Genomic DNA, 17,696 nt, shown 5'->3' on the forward strand with positions numbered 1-17,696 from the left:
AGTGTGTGTTTTGAGGGAGTAAAGATGTTTAAAATCTGAGGAGAAGTGGGCTGATTAAAGGACAAAGTCAGGAACAACTGAAAGAAAATAGAGTTTGGAAAAGTTGAAATGCGACTTCCTGTCTCACAGTTTGAGCCAAAGACCTTCATGAATATTAGAGGAGAGTGGGAGAGAGTCAGGCAGCAGACATGAATATTACAGCACATTAGTTAAAGTAGGTGAACAGAGCTGCAGTGTGTGTGTTGTTTCTGAATTTAACATCTATCTGATGTGATTCATAATGAAATAATGATAAATATCACAGCAGCACAGACACACACTGTGAACAGACAACACATAGTCACGCTGGACTTAGTGTGGTTGGAGTCACCTGCTCTTTCAGCACATTTATGGCTGCTGTTAATTTAGGAAACGCTTGATTTGACATGCAGCAGAGTTTTCTATGAGTGGAGCATAAACGTTAATATCACAGACAGTCGTGTTGATTTAATTATAGGCAGCCAGAATCATGATCCTGATCAATATTGAATTAACTGTGCAGCCCTACTTCCAGCTGCTGCTCTGCTAAAACAACCACAACCTTATCTGACAGAATCATCAGACACTCGCCGAGAGATGTTCTTTAGACTTTAGAGGTTAAAACATCAACCATGAAACCACAATGTCCCCGGGTTGAGTCTGGCTTCATTTTCTGTCGTGTCCTGACAACAAGTGAAAACAAAATGTTGAAGTTAAAGTAAAACACAGCTACAAGTCTGTGTAGATTCTCAGTCATCCAGGTCATGGGGTGTAAAGTGTTAGAGTTGAAGGCAACTGGACATCTTTTAAGTTCCTTTAGGAAGTTTCACCTCTCATCCAAAAGACTTCTTCAGTTCTGAAAACTGACTGGGGTGATTTAACCCCAATCTTTGACCCATGTGAGCCTAACAACTCACATGACGTCTCTCAGGACCACCTCCAAGGTGGCAACCCCCCTGGGACTCTCCAACCAGCCTCTAGAATTCAGGAAGTCTTTCAGATGAGAGGTGAAAGTCTTCAAGGTACTATAACAAGTCCAGTTACCTTTAACTCTATCACTTACAACTACAGCTACAAGATTTTTACTGGCAGTTTATTTTGGGCTTTTTCACTTGTTCATTCAGGAGTAAAGTGTTCATAAAGTTAAACTAAAGCGCAGCTTTGTCTCATGTTTATAGTTTATGATTTAAAATTAATGTGCAGTTTGTTTCCTGACCAAAAACATAAAAAGTGAAAAATGTTATCTTTTTATTTTACATCAAATATCAACTGTGTGACCAGCAACATCCAAATACACAAAGTTTACAACCTTTACAAACCAGGGTAAAGAATTATATATTTACATACAGTCTACATCCAGTCTGTGGTTCAGCCTGAAATAGTCAGAAAGATTAAGTTTTATGAAAGCAGTGTGTGTGTGTGTGTGTGTGTGTGTGTGTTTGTGTTTGTGTGTGTGTGTGTGTGTGTTGTTCAGGGACTCTGGATGTAAATTTAATGAGATTAACATTTGGAGCGGATTGAATCGAGGACTAATGGGACGCTCCACCGCCACACCAGCTTAACATCATTTCCTGAGAGGAAAGTCTCACCTCGGCTCATCCTCTGCTCTGAGAAAATCTAACTTTTCTGCCCTGGTTTACGACAGCAGACTTCAGTTTTTTTGGAAAGACGCTACTGACTTGTCCAAGAATCGAGGGTGACTGTACCTGATTTTGGATACTTGAAGACGTTTCACGTTTCATCAAGTGTTTGGGAGCAGGGAGGTTGTTTAGTCTGGTCTCACTTATCGTTTATCAGTCTGAGGTTTGTGTTCGAATCTGACCATGGCTTTGAAACATCTGGAGTCTGATTAAGTGATGCAGTGATGATTTGTTTCTGTAGTCCAACCTGAAGTTAGCATCAACCTGGTTCCCTCCACAAAAAGCCAATGGGATTTTTTCATTGTGTTTTGGATTATTCCAGAAAATAAACTGTGAGCAGCTAAAGTTTCTGATCCTTCAGGTTTAGTTGATCAGATCATCTTCACAGATGAACACCACTGTTCTGATGTTTGAAGTAAGAAGCTAATGTTAGGCTATAAACCAACTACACCACGGTCACATGACGTCAACGTCTCCACCACTAAGCTTCCAACTGGTCATTTCATTTAGCTCTGAGCTCTTCTACAAAAGCCTTTCTTCTTAGAAAGTTAGTGAGAGTTTGAAAGAGCGTGAGTAGAAACACAACGAGGCTGTAAAGGTGGACTGGTGAGTAGATGAGTAGATGTAGTAGTAGAAATCCACGGAGCTGTCCATGGTGCTGAGGCAGCAGATGTTTTCTCACAGTCTTCCCTTTCTGTCAGTTTCATTTTGGATCTATAATATTCTCTAAACATACATACTACTGTAGCCTATATACTCTGTGGGCTGATGTCACCTTCATGATCATAGTGACAGAAGAGCAAGAGGGTATTGCCTGTAGTGTTCCCATAATACTCCTTTAATACTTTAATACTTAATACTATGATTATTCAGTAGAGTCATTAATAGAATATTTCAAGAGAGACAGGACTACACAGTTTTTACCATAATGCAGTGGTTAGCTCTGTCGCCTCACAACAACAAGGTTGTGGGTTTGAACCCCGGTTCAGTCTGAGCTTTTCTGTGCCTCCTCTGGCCTCCTCCCACAGTCCAAAGACATGCAGGTTAATTTAGGACTGGAGTGTGAATGTTTTTTTGTGAATGTTGGTAAATAGATAACAAATCACCTGCTGATGAGAGTTGGAACCTATAGGAGTGGGACAGCTTTAAGTCGTTAGCTTAACTCTGTTGGTTGTGTTGTCCTGTAGAGGTGTTGTTGGGGCTGTTTATGAGGAGAAGGTGTTGAATATGAATGAAAATGAGAAGCAGAACTTTAAGACCTTTTGTCTGTGATGTTGATGATGTTTCAATAATTATATTTTGCCAGTAAGTTAGTCACATCAGTGGTGGATCAAACAAAAACTGGACTGAAGTCATTGAATGGTTATTTTTCCTTAAAGGTTTGTTTGGATTTCAAATCAAATTGCCACATGTGGATTTCAGTTTGTTTGTTGGAGGTTTGGTCCACAGCCCAGTTACTACAGATTTAATTGAGTTTTGAAACATGTTTCCAAGCAGCTCCTATGAACTGTTGGAAAGGGGAGTTTTTTCTGTAGACAACATACATGCTAGCACTGCTGAGTAATTGATAACTTAATTTAGTCTTAAAGCTAACTGGCAACACAGAGAATGTAGTTAGCGCTCTAAGCTAACAAGCTATGCTTATCTTTTGTTAACAGTAACTGTGGGGCAAAATTTGCTTCTATGCACAGTATGCTAGCAGAAATTTAGCATCAAATAAAACACTATCTTATTTTTGGAGCTGTTAGAAGGTGGAGCATTTCTGTTTTTTGTGCTAAGCTAAGCCAAACACATCCTGGACATACAGTATCTAATCTGTCTGGGTCAGTTTTATATCACACAGTCGTTGGTCAGCGGATGATTTAAATAAACCTTTAATTCATCTTCACCAGTTTAACGTCTTCTCATCATGATCTCAGTTTGGTCATCCTGCTAGGATCTTACAGTTATATTAGACAGGTGGTCAGACAGACAGGTGGACAGACAGACAGGTGGACAGTGTGTGATGTGTTTGCGTGCTCCCTCCAGCCTCCTGACTTGAAGCAGAATCATTTGTTGGATGCTTTGCTGCGCCCCATTTTTTCTGACTGTCTATAATCTTCTTCTGTGTCTGCATATTTTCTCTGTGCACATTACCCATCAGACTAAAAACAGGAACTATGAAAACCTCGACCAACAGAACTTTGACTTCAGGAGAACACCCAAGGTATAAACTTGCATGGTCAAATGATGCACGCCGCCCAACCAATCTCTGAGCTCGTCCAGTAGTAGCCAAACACCAGTCAGCCCCGCCCGCCCAGAATCCAACCCGGCTCCAGAGATAGACTCTTATCCTGGTGGCACGTCTTTTCTCCACCATCTCTTTTCTTTCTTTTGATTTTTCATGAGTCCTGCACACCGGGAATGGGTTTACACTCGCAGGAGAGACGCCCTTCCTCTTCCTCCCCTCCCCCCACCCCCCCCCCTTGAGTTTTTTTCCATGTGAAGGGTTGCATGCAGCCAGGCTGAGGCTTGGTTCTGTCTGCAGATCTGAGGAACACCACCCAACAGGATCCTCTCACTCCTCTGCAACATCAAACCTCCTTTTTCTTTTTCTTTTGAGAAATGAGCAACTTTCTCCTCCACCCCTTCCTCCTCCTCCTGCTCCTGTTCTCCCCGCCTCCCTCCTCCTCCTCCTCCTCCTCTTCCTTCTCTTCACTCAAATCTTTTTTTTAATTTGCGGTTGCATCAGCGCTCTCTAACATGCACGTCCCTGATTGGTTGGTTGGTTGGAGTCTTGAAAGCGCCTCAGTTTGCATGTGCCACCACACCATGCACAACTTTTTGCCCCTCTCCTTTGTATTCAAGCTTCGACTTTGAGTTTTCTTTCAGTTCAGCAGATCTTCAAAACTTTTTGTCTCCATTTTTTGGCCCCGCCACCCTCCTCCCGTGATAGCGTGGGTGAGAGGGAGCATGGTCGAGGCTTGGATGGGGGGTGGGGTGTGGGATGTCGGGATGGGAGAGGGAGGGGATCTTGATGGTTCTGAGCTAATGATGCCTGTCCTATGATGTGTTCTGTGGTGTTTTGTTCTGCCGTGTTTCTCAATGTCCTACGATGGTGCCTGTCATGCTGCATTGTCACCTGTCGCCCTGCGCGGTCACCTGTCGCCCTGCATGGTGGTCCTCCAGGCGGAGAAGGTGCTGCTGTTCAGCCAGGACACCAACTTGACAGCTCTGCTGCTGGAGGCCAAAGACCTGGAGGCTCGGGTCATCATCCTGTCTGCCAGGTCTGTACAACAAACACGTCTTGGTTATTTATCAGGTCATTATTACTGTTATATAAATAGTCAGCGCCACTGCATTGTTAAACACATCATTACCACTCGGTTGATTGGATGTACCACTGGTCGCCACAAAAGGAATTGTCAGTTCAGAATCAGTTGCTCTCAAGATGCAAATATAGACATGCACCTAATAAAACGTTCCAGTCATACTGTTTGAACACAATGACAAAACTTGAGGAGAGTCACACCAAAAGTCTTAGTGATTGGGATGTAGGATCTGCTGGGAAACCTTGGCTCCTTCATTCATCTGGATGTTACTTTGACATGCACCACTCACCTAAACACACCAATCTGATCCAGCATCTGTAGGACCTGCCTAATACTGTGTAGGTTCCCCTTGTGCTACCAAACAGCTCTGACTGGACCGGGGCATGGACCAGGACCTCTGGGACCCGCTGGGACATTGGCAGCGGATCCCTTGGGTCCTGTGGGCTACGGGATGAGGGCCTCAGTGGATCTGGCTTGTTCCGGATCATTCCAGATATGCTGGATCAGATTGGGATCTGGAGAGTTTGAAGGCCAAGTCAACACCTTAGGGCTCTTTGTCGTGTTCCTGAACAGGCTTTGTGGTGTGGTGTTGTCCTGCCATGGGGGGGGTGCTTGGTCCACAACAATGTTTAGGTGGGTGGTACGAGTCAAAGTAACATCCAAATGAATGAAGGAGCTGAGGTTTCCCAGCAGAACACTGGATTATAATGAGATGATCAGTGGTTTTAATGTTGTGGCTGATAGAACTGCTACTAGAACTCTGAATGAAAAACCTACAGGCGTCTTCTGTGGCCTCGGTTCTTTACCCTCTGTGTGTGTTTTTGTGTGTTTGCAGTGAGGACGAAGCTGCAGCGGTGTATAAAGCCGCCCGTCAGCTCAACATGACTGGCTCTGGTTACGTCTGGCTGGTCGGAGAGAGGGAGATGACCGGCAAAGCTCTGAATGACGCTCCAGATGGTATGTCAGTCTCTGCCTCCTCCTCTTCCTCACTAACCTTCATCTCTTCTTCCTCTCTCTCTCTCTCTCTCTCTCTCTCTCTTCCCCTCTCTCCCACTGTCTCTCAGCTCTGCTTCCATCCAAACCTCAGAGTAATTCTCCACAGAATTCGACGTTTGTGTAAAAGCTGTTTCCATCAACGAGACAAAACCTGTATCTTCATCAGGCAGATAGCAGCCATGTTTTATTGGACGTCTCAGCTGCTGCACCAGGAAACAAACCTGTCACCTGCAGACTGAAATAGATCAGAGTCTTCAGGAGCTGTTTTCTCCTTTTCTCCTGGTGTCAAACTGCTGAGCATTTAAAATTAGTTTCACGTCGACTTTGGCACAGTTCACAGTAAACAAACTGCCTTTGCAGTGAGCACAGCAAGAAGTTTTATCTGAAAGTAGGAAGTACAGCTGCAGATAATGTAAATAACAAAACTACACGAAGAGAAGAAACCGTTTTATATGTTTTTTTAAATCAGAGGTTTACATGGATATTGATATTTATTATAAAGATCCTTGATTTGTTTGATTGCACAGTTTTAAATGCTGGAGATAAATATGTGACAGAACTGGTACAGAACTGTTGGGGGTTGTTGGGATGGGAGGGGGGGTAGCTGGGTGGTATAAAGATTACAGCAGCCAAAATACTGTGAACATTTTTAGTAGCAGTAGTTACTATTTGTAGGGGTTAAGGCTTATTTATGACAACAAACAGGTTTTAACACATTATTAGGTTTCTGCTAAGGCATTAGTAGGTTGTTGATACTTTAACACCCTTTGTATTCCACTGCAGATATGAAACTCACATTATTAGATTCACTGTGAACTACACTTCCTGAACATATCGTCATCTCAGATGTTCATCATGAGTAAATGTCCATAAACATGCTAAGAAACAATAGAAGAAAACTTGTTCCTCATATAGCTGCAGAACGTCCTTCTGAATCCCTCAGTGTCACAGTAATCCAGTAAGAGTCTGAACATCCATGGAGACACTGACTACAGGAGCTGATCACAGAGTTCAGCAGAGAGTTGCTGGTTCCACTGAACATTTGAGAGCATCAGGTGTTTTAGTCATCATGAGCTTTAAAATGATTGGATGGAAACATGGCTGCCTCCTCCTCTTTCTTTCTTCCTCTCTCTCTGGTAGAGCTGTAGGTCTCTGATGAAGGAATAATCCTCATCACAGTCAGTTAGCTTCTCAGTGTCCTGGTGTGTTTCTCTCTCTGGTTTCTTCTGACTGCTGGTTGAACGTTTAAACATCAAAAAAAAAAAAAAAAAAAGCCAACATGTTTAAAGGTTCCTAACCACCGCTTTCTTTTCTGGCTCATTGTAACTGTGTGGCTTTAAATGTGTCTAACATCTTTTTGTTTGTTTCATTTATAGTGTGTGTCGTCCGCCCGCCCGTCCGCCTGTTCACACAGTAGACAAGCCAATAACATGTGCTGCTTTAAAGAGGGTGGGGGGGGTGGTGGGTGTTGAGCTTTATGCAGGGTCGATTGGGTGGTGGGGTGGTGGTGGTGGTGGTGGGGCGGGGTTGATAAACAGCTAGTGTCGCCGCGGTTACCGTGACGTATATCTGAACAAACACTGGTAAGGTGCCGCCGCTACTTCCTGTTACCTGCTTGATGCTTTGCTCTCTGCTCTTGGTCAATTCAGACCCCGCCCACTGCAACATGGAGTGTGGGGGGCGGAGTTTATTGAGTCAGCTGATTACTCAGTCAGCCAGATGAACACATGATGGAAACAGCTTCACTATATGACAAAATGGATGTGGACACCCCTTAAAATTTATCTCTTCAACTTAAATTAAAGACTTTAATCACACATATGAATTTATTATCTGTTTAACCGTCATATATCATCACTACTGCACATTTCATTATTAATATGTCACATTTTTTTCAGTAATTCCTGCACTAATTCCTACTGATATAATTGATACAGTAAATGTAACCAGAACTCATGGATGGATCAGTTAAGTTATGAATTCCTTTTAGAGCTGCAACGATTGATTAGTGCATTAAAAAAATTAATAATTGGAAACAATTTCAATAATCAATACTTTATTCTTAGAAGGGAAAACTTAAAGCTCCAGCACACAATGATATTTTGAGCACACTATATTTCTAACTTTATGTCAACAGTTTTTTCTGTTACAATAAGACAATGTCCCTGTGCACAAAGCCAAGTCCATAAAGAAACAGTTTTGATCATTTGGTGTGGAGGAACCAGCCCAGTATTTCAGAGCTACACCCGTGTCAGATGTGCACCTCATGATTTACGTCCAGTGCTGAGGTTCAGTGTTACAGGTCAGGATAAGAGAGTTCACATCCCGTCAAACCTGCAGTAAATGATCACATGTTGGTGACGGCAACATCAATCAAATTGTACAAATTGTATCTCGGTGTTTGGGTGTCCACATACTTTTGGCCATAGTCAACCATAAGACAACATGCTTGCTACTCCACAATTCTAAAATTTAACTCCGTTATTGTCCTTAACTGCAGGTGTTATAATCACCTCAGCATATGAACACTCATTCATTTACTTCTGACTGAAACTTTTACATGATTTAACCCACTAACACCAATTAAAACCATTTCTATAAGCTGTTGGACATATTAATGTGTATCCTCATCACTGTGTACATCTCTCTGGCTGCTGGGTAATCGGCTCCCCACTCTGTTGCCGTGGCTTTTTGTTTGAGGAAACATCCTCACCAGCTGCTGCACTCTTAGAAATGATGTGTTATTTTTCTACACATCCTTGTCTCCCCCCAGATTCCAGATGTGTCAAAAATTATCCATCATTTTCTTAAAAGTGTAGCAAGACTGCACACAAAATAATCCTCAGCTGTTTTGTCTCTGTCAGAGAGGTTTGAGGTTTCTTTTTAGGGAAACTGTTTCAGATTAAAGCCTTTTTACTGTGACATTAACCCACAGAGTCTTTATATTCATATTTAGAGACCTTTATCTTTGAGATTTGCCCTGTCAGATTTCCCTCTGCTCTCCAGAAGATGAACCCTTGAGAATTTAATGACATTATCTTCTAGCCCAAGATTCATTCTTGACCGTGGAAATAGTATTTTGACAAAAACTTCTTAACTCAGTGTCTATTTTATAAATTTCCTGTAGAGCTTTCAGCCACATCTCATGGCCTTCATCAACCCTCAATAGGATGTGGCTGAAAGCCCTGGAACAAATCCAGCAAGTCGCCCATGAGTTTTTTTGCCAATCTCTAAGGATGTTGTTTGTTCTTATTATGACTCTACATTTCCACACCAAGTCCAAATCATTGTGCAAGGCAGTTAGATCCTTTTAAACTTTTAAATCAGAAAGTGCAGTTTATATTCCAGACATCTGACCTGCAGTAGCACAATTGTTTGACATATTTTTAGCAATCGTCTGTTTTTATCAATATCAGACCTGAAGTCATCACTTCACATCCAGTCAGTCCTTCTTTCCACTAGCTTCAGCAACTCCCTAACTCTAACTCTGATCTTTCAAACTGTCGCGTGACATTTCCCTCCATATTCAAAGACAAATCACTCACTGCTACATCTGCCGTTATTAGAAGCTGAAACCTTTGAGATTGTCACCAAGTTAATCAACTATTAATTTTTATCTCCCAGCAGTGCAGATTCTTCTGTCATCGTAACGTAGTTTCATCAATATCCATAAACGTCTGTTGTATTGAATAAACAATTCTCATTTACTGTTGTTCTTCACTGCATCTATCAAATAAAAGCTTAAAATATCAACTGTCCTTCAACACAAGAAGCGACCCAGACCCAGAAGTTTTGCTTTCACTTTGGCTCTCTGATGACGGCGGTGGTTAGCTGCAAACATCAGTCCAAACTTCTCAACAGGACCTTTCAGTGTTAGAGGGGGTGTACAGAATAACATGAGGTACATTAGACTGCAAAGGTGTTCCTCTTATTGTGTCCACCCCGTTTTATCTGTAGAGTCTGACAGGGTTGTGAAAGGGTTGCTTCTGTAACAAGTCCCTACAAAGAAACCTATGAAGCTGTACTGTGACTTTATGAATTCTCATGTTGTTTTTCTTCACCAGACACTTGTCACATTATGAAGAAAAGGTTTCTGCATTTGGTTTTTCAGCGAACTAAACAGCAGTGTGCTAACACTGTTAGCATTCCTCAGTGGAAATAATAAGATCTGCTCCTGTGGAAGACATTAATTATAATTAGAAAAGCTGGTGGGCCATAGGTTTTTAATAAGAATAACCAGCTTTATCCATTAGTTTCATTTAGGGAAATTAGCTGATTGTGCCCGTGTTTGTGTAATTAACAGAATTGGCTGTGTCAGTTTATTTTTTTTAGTTTTAGTTTTTTTATTTATTAGTTTTAGGGAGAGGTGCAAGGTCCAGACAACAACCTTATAACCGTACGAGTCTGGAGAAGTTTTGATTTGTTTACCTGATGATAATGATGTTAAAAAAAAACAACACAAAAACAAACAAATAAAACTTGCTTTCAGATTAAGGATTAGAAATCTGGTTAGGGTAGTAAAGGTAAAGTTTGTGGGCTGTGAGGCTTCCAGTATTTTGGGTGAAATGTTAGCTAGCTGTAGTTTCAGTGAGTAATTCTAAGTGTTAGTTAGCTATCTAATGTTAGCAAACTGTGCTCCAAACAAAATAAAAAAGGATCAAAAACTTTTAGAGGGAAACGTTAAGTAACTGTATTTCAGGAAGGAATGTTACTGGTCTGTATCTACTAGCTTTAGTGGGAAATGATAAAACGCAAACAGTATTAGCCAGCTTTCCACAGTGATTTCAGTGGGGAATGCTAACAGTGTTAGCCAGCTGCTGTGGGTCAGCTGGAAGACAGATGTAGACACTTTTTGTTTCAGCGTGACAAGTTTCCGCTGAAGGAAAACACCAGACACAGTTCATAACGTCTCAGAGAGGCTTTTTCTGTCCTGAGACAAACGGCTGTGATTCTCAGAGTGAACTCCCAGCATGCAGTTTGGTAGTACTCAACACTGACCTGACGCCTGAAGCCCAGAGTGTGTGTGTTTGAATTACACAGGAGCACTTTTTTAATTAGATCAGTAAAATTAAAGTGTGTGAGAGAGTTTTTAATTAATGTGTCTGTGTGAATGAGGGCAGTATTCAGTCTGCAGCCTGTTTAACTCCCTGCTGTGTGTGTGTGTGTCTGTGTCTGTGTGTGTTGTGTGTTGTGTGCGGTGCAGGCCTGCTGGGCCTCCAGCTGATTAACGGTAAGAACGAGTCGGCTCACATCGCGGACGCCGTGGCGGTGGTGGCTCAGTCTCTGCAGGAGCTGTTTGAGAAGGAGAACATCACAGAGCCTCCGCGGGGCTGCGTGGGAAACACCAACATCTGGAGGACCGGACCGCTCTTCAAACGGTCAGTACCGCCACCGTCTGGACCACTGATGGGTCAGAGGTCAGACTGGGGTGGTGACAGAGAGAAACAAGAATCCTGTGTTCATTTTATGCTTCAGTCTGGACCATTTCAGATTTTTGGGTCAAACAGGTGAAATCATATCAGCATGAGAAACATACAGCAGTTCTAAAATATCTGAACCACTGAGTAAATCTACCAGTGAAACAGAAGTTCAAGCATCTCGAGCTTCTGTGTGTGGAGTATAATGTGTACAGGGATCTGCTTTGATTTCTTCAAAGTGTTTGTGGCTTAGTGAACTGTTTGGACTTACAGGCTTTTATTTTCAAGTTGTTTTTTATTTTTGGGAGATTTTTGCCTTTATGCAGTAGAGACAATAGAGATACATGCAACAAAGGTCCTCAGCTGGACTGGACCTGGATTTTCTTTTGGAAATGGAAACAAAGTTTTTACCAACTGACATCTGAGCAGACACCTGTGGTGAAGAACACTGTCTACTGCCTTGATTTATTGGAACGGGGCATTGAAATATGGAGATACTGACTGTTTAGGAAAATGGTGATAAAGGATAAGTCTGGTATTTTTAAACCTTTATATGTTTTGGGGTGTAAATGATTGATAGGGACATAAATCTTTACACTGAACCCAGACTCCATTGACAAAAACAGGGATTTAACCAGGAGCTGCTGGAATACCACTGCCTCCACCTGTTAGTGTGTCTGTGTTACTGTGTGACTTTCAGTGGTGGAAGAAGTAATCAGATACCCAGGATCAAAAACACCAGAGTTATCATCTAAACATGAGGCTTGAGGAAGTGTTGTGGAGTTTTACGACCTTTGAATTTCAGCTTCTCGCGTGATGCATGATCTTAAATCAGTTAGTGTTTCATCAGAATCTCACACAGTAAACCAGAAATACAACTGCCTGCTGTTTATTTTCTGTAGAAAAGTGATGGATATTGATCACATCCTGCTGTTGACACAGACCGTCAGTAACTGATATTCAACAGAAGCACAAAGCTCTGAGTAGTCGTTGAAGAGGATGAGTTTAGAGGAAGGGAGCGCTGCGTGAGCGCTGTGCATTCATGAGTTTAACCAGTTTGAGTTTCTGAGAGTTTCTAATTCTCAGAGTGGAGTCGGTTCCTCCACCTTCAGCTGGAGTCAGAGATGCTTCACTGATCTGATCTGGATTCAGCTTCAAGTCAAACTGACACAACTGGGATAATAAACCTCTCTGTCACTGCTCCTCCTCCTCCTCCTCCTCCTCTCTGTGTGACCTATATAGAGCGTGGGGTCGGGTTGAATCATCCTCACTGATGTTGTCCAGTATCAGGCTCGGTCTCTGCAGTGACACGGCAGCAGCATCATGTGACCTGTTGTTGTGTTTCCTCATCTTTAAATTCAAAATAAAACACAACCAGAAAGAAAACCAGGTGTCCACTGAGCTGATTTGACTTTCCCTGCTCTCCGATTGGCTCCTCAGGGTGCTGATGTCATCAAAGTACCCCGATGGTCTGACGGGACGGATCGAGTTTAATGACGACGGCGACCGGCGTTTCGCCACCTACAGCATCCTGAACTACCAACAGAAACCGGGTCGCCTCGTCCAGGTCGGAGTCTTCAACGGATCACAGGTATGCTATACCTGTTTGACCTGGTCTCACACCTGGTCTCACACCTGGTCTCACACCTGGTCTCACAATTGGTCTCACACCTGGTCTCACACCTGGTTCAGGGGATTAGTCAGTCCAGAGTTTGACGTGTAGTTTGTGCAGTGACTGGAGTCACTCAGTGGTTTGGTTTGTGCAGCATCTTCAGGCTGCAGCAGAGATCCTGTGTGTGTGTGTGTGTGTGTGTGTGGTAGGTGTGTTTAAATATGAATGTACAGATGCAGTATTGATGCTGTCATTTAGTCATCTTGTCACAGTGAGACCTGACTGGAACAACATTACAACCTCTGTGTGTGTGTGTGTGTGTTTCAGGTTGTGATGAACCCTCAGAGGAAGATCATCTGGCCTGGAGGAGAGACAGAGAAACCAGTTGGATACCAGATGTCGACCAAACTCAAGGTACGAATACTGCTGCCTGTTAGTTCACACGCCTCCACATGATGTGTTCACTTCACCTGCGCCCTGGAGTCTGTACAGAATGTGTGTGTGTGTGTGTGTTCAGATCGTGACGATCCACCAGGAGCCGTTTGTTTACGTGAAGCCGACAAAGAGCGACGGGACGTGTAAAGAGGAGTACACCGTTAACGGAGTCTTAATCAAGAAGGTGATCTGTACCGGACCCAACGGGACCATACCAGGTACACACCCACTGTCCAACTGTCTGTACTTGTGAGGACCCTGAGTGACTCCACCCAGACACCACCAACAGCTGCTGCAATGGACAAGTGTCTGTCAACATGATGAGAGACAGAGCTTTTTATTAAAGAGGAAGATCCAGAAACATCTCTATATCTCTCTACCAGACTCCATTGACAAAAACAGGGATTTAACAGGAGCAGCTGGAATACCACTGCCTCCATCTGTTAGTGTGTGACTCAGCTTAGACCGGCCAAAATGTCCTCACTGCTAGGGTCCTCACAAAAATAGACACACAAGACCACACATACACACATCTATCAGCTGATTGCTTGTCTCAGTCTGTGTGTGTGTGTGTGTGTGTGTGTGTGTGTGCATGCAGGTCAGCCCATCGTCCCTCAGTGTTGCTATGGTTTCTGCATCGACCTGCTCATCAAGCTGGCGATGAGCATGAACTTCACCTATGAGGTTCACCTGGTGGCTGATGGGAAATTTGGGACGCAGGAGCGAGTGAGTATTTCTGTGTGTGTCTCTGGACATTTCCAGCCCTGAGTTTTGTCTGTCAGGTAACAGGTGTCAGAGGACTGACCACGGAGACCGGTTCTCTCAGCTGCTGGTGCATGCCATCTTTTCAGTAAAGATGGAGGTACAGGTATCAGCTGAGAGGTGTGTGTCTGCTGGAGGTGGAGGTGTTTTGTACAGAGTCTCTGATGCTGCTGGTCTTATTGTAAACAGTGTTTTTTGGCAGCTCTGGTTTAGGATCAGACTGAGGACTGATCTGGATGAATTCACTGAGTCTCTGACCTGTTTACTGATTCAACACCCGTACATCACTGAGGCTTGTTGCTATGGAGACCACCACTCCGTCCCTGACTCTGACCTTGTTGAAGCCGAGAGACGTTTAGTCATTTCTCTCTCTCCCTCTCTCTCTCCCTCTCTCTCTCTCTCTCTGTCTGCTGCTCTCTTCACTGCTCCAAATCACCCCCCCCCATCACATCCTCCATCACCTCCTCTCTTTTTTATTCTCCCCAGTCTGTCCTCTCTCTAATGCCTCCTCCTCTCTCACATCTGTCCTTTCTTCTACAGATTTATCTCTGGTTAAAAATGGCTTCGTTTTCCTGACAGAGAAAAGTTCCACCTGTCATTAAATGTTCAAATTCAAAGATCAGTTTAGTCCGTCAGATATTAAACACAACACATTAGACACAAATATTCAAACCCACAGTTGATGATTGAATCTGACAGTGAAATAAACTTTATACTGATACATATACTTCAAAAAGAAACCAACTACTCCAACTACTACTATGAATCAACAAACAGGGATGGACATAATTAATCAATGATTGATTGCTAAGGACTTTGTCAGTGTGAAATAAAACCAATGGATTTCAGTTAAAGGGGTGAATGAATGGAACAGCTGTGATACAGCATGTAGTAAGATTAGAATACTATTAACTATCATTTACTGAACAAATGTAAGCGTTTGGTCAGAAGCTGTGAGAGAGAACACATCAGTCACCGATTAGATTTTTTCCTCACAAAACACTCAAGAGCTGGACTGGTTCGTGGAACCAGCTCAAGGACTAGGTAGTTCTAGTCTTGTTTGGTGTCAGGATGTGTTTTGTAGAAATCAGACTTCAGGAATCTGTATGTTGTGTTATTGTGCTGCTCACCTCCCTGTTCCTGATTGCAGACTGTCAGGTCGACTCTCGTTTAACATCTCAGGCTGCACTTGAACATTCCTCCCCTCTCGTCACCAGTTCAACCACAACTGCTCTTTGTCTTATTTCACATGATCATCATTCACTAAAAAAGACCAAAGGAAAGGCTGAGTGAATAAAAATCATTTTGTGTAAGGTCTTGACCCCTAGACTGAGAACCATAGACCATTGTGTGAAATGTAAGTCAATGACCACGACTGATGTATTGATTTATGCAAGTTCTGACGAAGCTTTTATTTTGGAATTCTCTTGATGTTTATGTTTGATGAAACACCGTCAGACTGGATTCCAGATTATCTTCACCCTCCTCCTGCAGGTGAACAACAGTAACAAGAAGGAGTGGAATGGGATGATGGGGGAGCTGCTGGGAGGTCTCGCCGACATGATTGTCGCCCCCCTGACCATCAACAACGAGCGCGCTCAGTACATCGAGTTCTCCAAGCCCTTCAAATACCAAGGGCTCACCATCCTCGTCAAGAAGGTAAGCAGATTCCTGCCGTGGTCTCCTCTGTCTCTGCAGCCGTCTGAGGCAGGACGACCAAACCTTTACAAAAAGAACAACTAGAAAACTGTCTGAAGGAAATGAATGTGCTCAGATAGTGTGAAGAACCTGAAGCTGAAATACAATTACTGAAAGAAATCAGTGTGTTAGTTAAAGGTTCATTTGTCCTAATGAATGGTAAATCACAACCATAGATACTCTAATCAGAACAGTCACCATATGGTACTCAAAAGAGGAGGATTTGTTTGGAGGCTACAGACGGGATGTTAATGTGCTGCAGTGTGATGGTGTTAACAGAGCTGATGTGACAGTCTGACCTCCTCCTCACAGCTGCTCTCACACATATTTTGAGATATTTTAGGTCATGGTGACCCAGATCACAGCCGGAAATCAGCTCCACAGCTGCAGAAAGCAGGTCGATAGTTTCCATCGACCGCCCCCAATCTCTCCCCCCCCCCCCCCCCCCCCCGGGCCCCGCAGCCCCCACCCAACCCCCAAAACTGTCAACAGGGTGGAGACTTCAGTCCCACCTTCACCCACTTCCCACTGATTTAAGATCTGTCAGTTAAAGCAGGATCCTCCTGCCATTGCCCTTGAGCCCAGGATTTGTGTTGACACTGTGTGTGTTGGTTGTGTGTTCAGGAAATCCCTCGCAGCACTCTGGATTCATTCATGCAGCCGTTCCAGAGCACACTGTGGCTGTTAGTCGGTCTGTCGGTCCATGTGGTGGCAGTGATGCTTTACCTATTAGACCGGTTCAGGTAAGCACATGATCACATGATCACACAATGCACATTTTCTTCTTGAAGCTGATTAATTATTAATTCTTTTTATTTTTGAACCTGGACCTTATTTTCCCATCGTTCTTGGAGTGAGTGACCGCCTCCATCTGTTTGTCATGCTCTCTCCTTCTAACTGACTCCTTGTCTTGGCTAATTTATTATTTCCTGTTTTATTTTGAAATGACCCTCCTTGTTGTGTCTGGTAGAGATATATAGAGATGTTTCTGGTGAAGCTAAAAGGATCTTCCTCTTTAATAAAAAGCTCTGTCTCTGTAGGAATCCTATCATGTTGTTAGACACTGAGAAGAACAATCTGAGTCTGTCAGTGACAAGAACAAGAACTTTGACACGACAATAAAACACAATGCAGTGCGATGAAATACAGCACTTTATAACAACATGATACAATACAGGACAATACCACAAAATAATGATAAAGATACAACACAATGCTGTCATTATATGATATGACACAATGCAACACTATACACACACATTCAGTCAGGCCTACAATGAAATGTGAAACTTGAAAACAATACAAAACTCAGTCTGCTACAACATGACGAAACATGAAATTATGCAGTGTAGTACAATCCAGTATGATGCCACACAACCCAAAACAACACAACACAGTACAGCATGATGTAACGTACCTGTGTGTTTGTGTTCAGCCCGTTTGGAAGGTTTAAAGTGAACAGTGAAGAAGAAGAAGAAGACGCCCTCACCCTGTCCTCGGCCATGTGGTTCTCATGGGGAGTACTGCTGAACTCAGGGATAGGAGAAGGTGAGGAGCCTCTTCTAATCAGTCTCTTGCTCTGTGTGAAATACTGAATCCATTCATCTGTTAATAACACTTCTCTTTGTGCTGTTCAGGAGCTCCCAGGAGTTTCTCAGCGAGGATTCTGGGTATGGTGTGGGCAGGATTCGCTATGATCATAGTAGCATCATATACTGCCAACCTGGCAGCCTTCCTGGTGCTGGACCGGCCTGAGGAGCGCATCACTGGCATCAATGACCCCAGGGTGAGACAGGGTTTCATTTCC

At 43.2% G+C, this 17,696-nt stretch overlaps 1 protein-coding gene across 5 annotated transcripts in view; it reads left to right on the forward strand.

The window, feature by feature from the left end:
• Positions 1-17,696, forward strand: part of grin1b (glutamate receptor, ionotropic, N-methyl D-aspartate 1b) — a 50,855-nt gene that overhangs the window by 11,565 nt on the left and 21,594 nt on the right. For 3 of the 5 annotated variants that reach the window (XM_018693471.2, XM_018693454.2, XM_018693448.2), the window contains exons 5-16: positions 3,802-3,864; positions 4,827-4,924; positions 5,805-5,926; positions 11,169-11,343; positions 12,823-12,973; positions 13,322-13,408; positions 13,512-13,647; positions 14,028-14,155; positions 15,686-15,850; positions 16,514-16,632; positions 17,325-17,437; positions 17,527-17,675. In XM_018693471.2, the coding sequence (XP_018548987.1) occupies positions 3,802-3,864; positions 4,827-4,924; positions 5,805-5,926; positions 11,169-11,343; positions 12,823-12,973; positions 13,322-13,408; positions 13,512-13,647; positions 14,028-14,155; positions 15,686-15,850; positions 16,514-16,632; positions 17,325-17,437; positions 17,527-17,675 (1,506 nt within the window). The remainder of the gene's footprint in view (positions 1-3,801; positions 3,865-4,826; positions 4,925-5,804; positions 5,927-11,168; positions 11,344-12,822; positions 12,974-13,321; positions 13,409-13,511; positions 13,648-14,027; positions 14,156-15,685; positions 15,851-16,513; positions 16,633-17,324; positions 17,438-17,526; positions 17,676-17,696) is intronic. The other 2 variants (XM_018693462.2, XM_051069465.1) reach the window with 1 other exon arrangement.

The sequence above is a fragment of the Lates calcarifer genome, unplaced genomic scaffold (genome assembly GCF_001640805.2).
Source record: "Lates calcarifer isolate ASB-BC8 unplaced genomic scaffold, TLL_Latcal_v3 scaffold_20_43, whole genome shotgun sequence".
Classification (NCBI taxonomy): domain Eukaryota; kingdom Metazoa; phylum Chordata; class Actinopteri; family Centropomidae; genus Lates; species Lates calcarifer.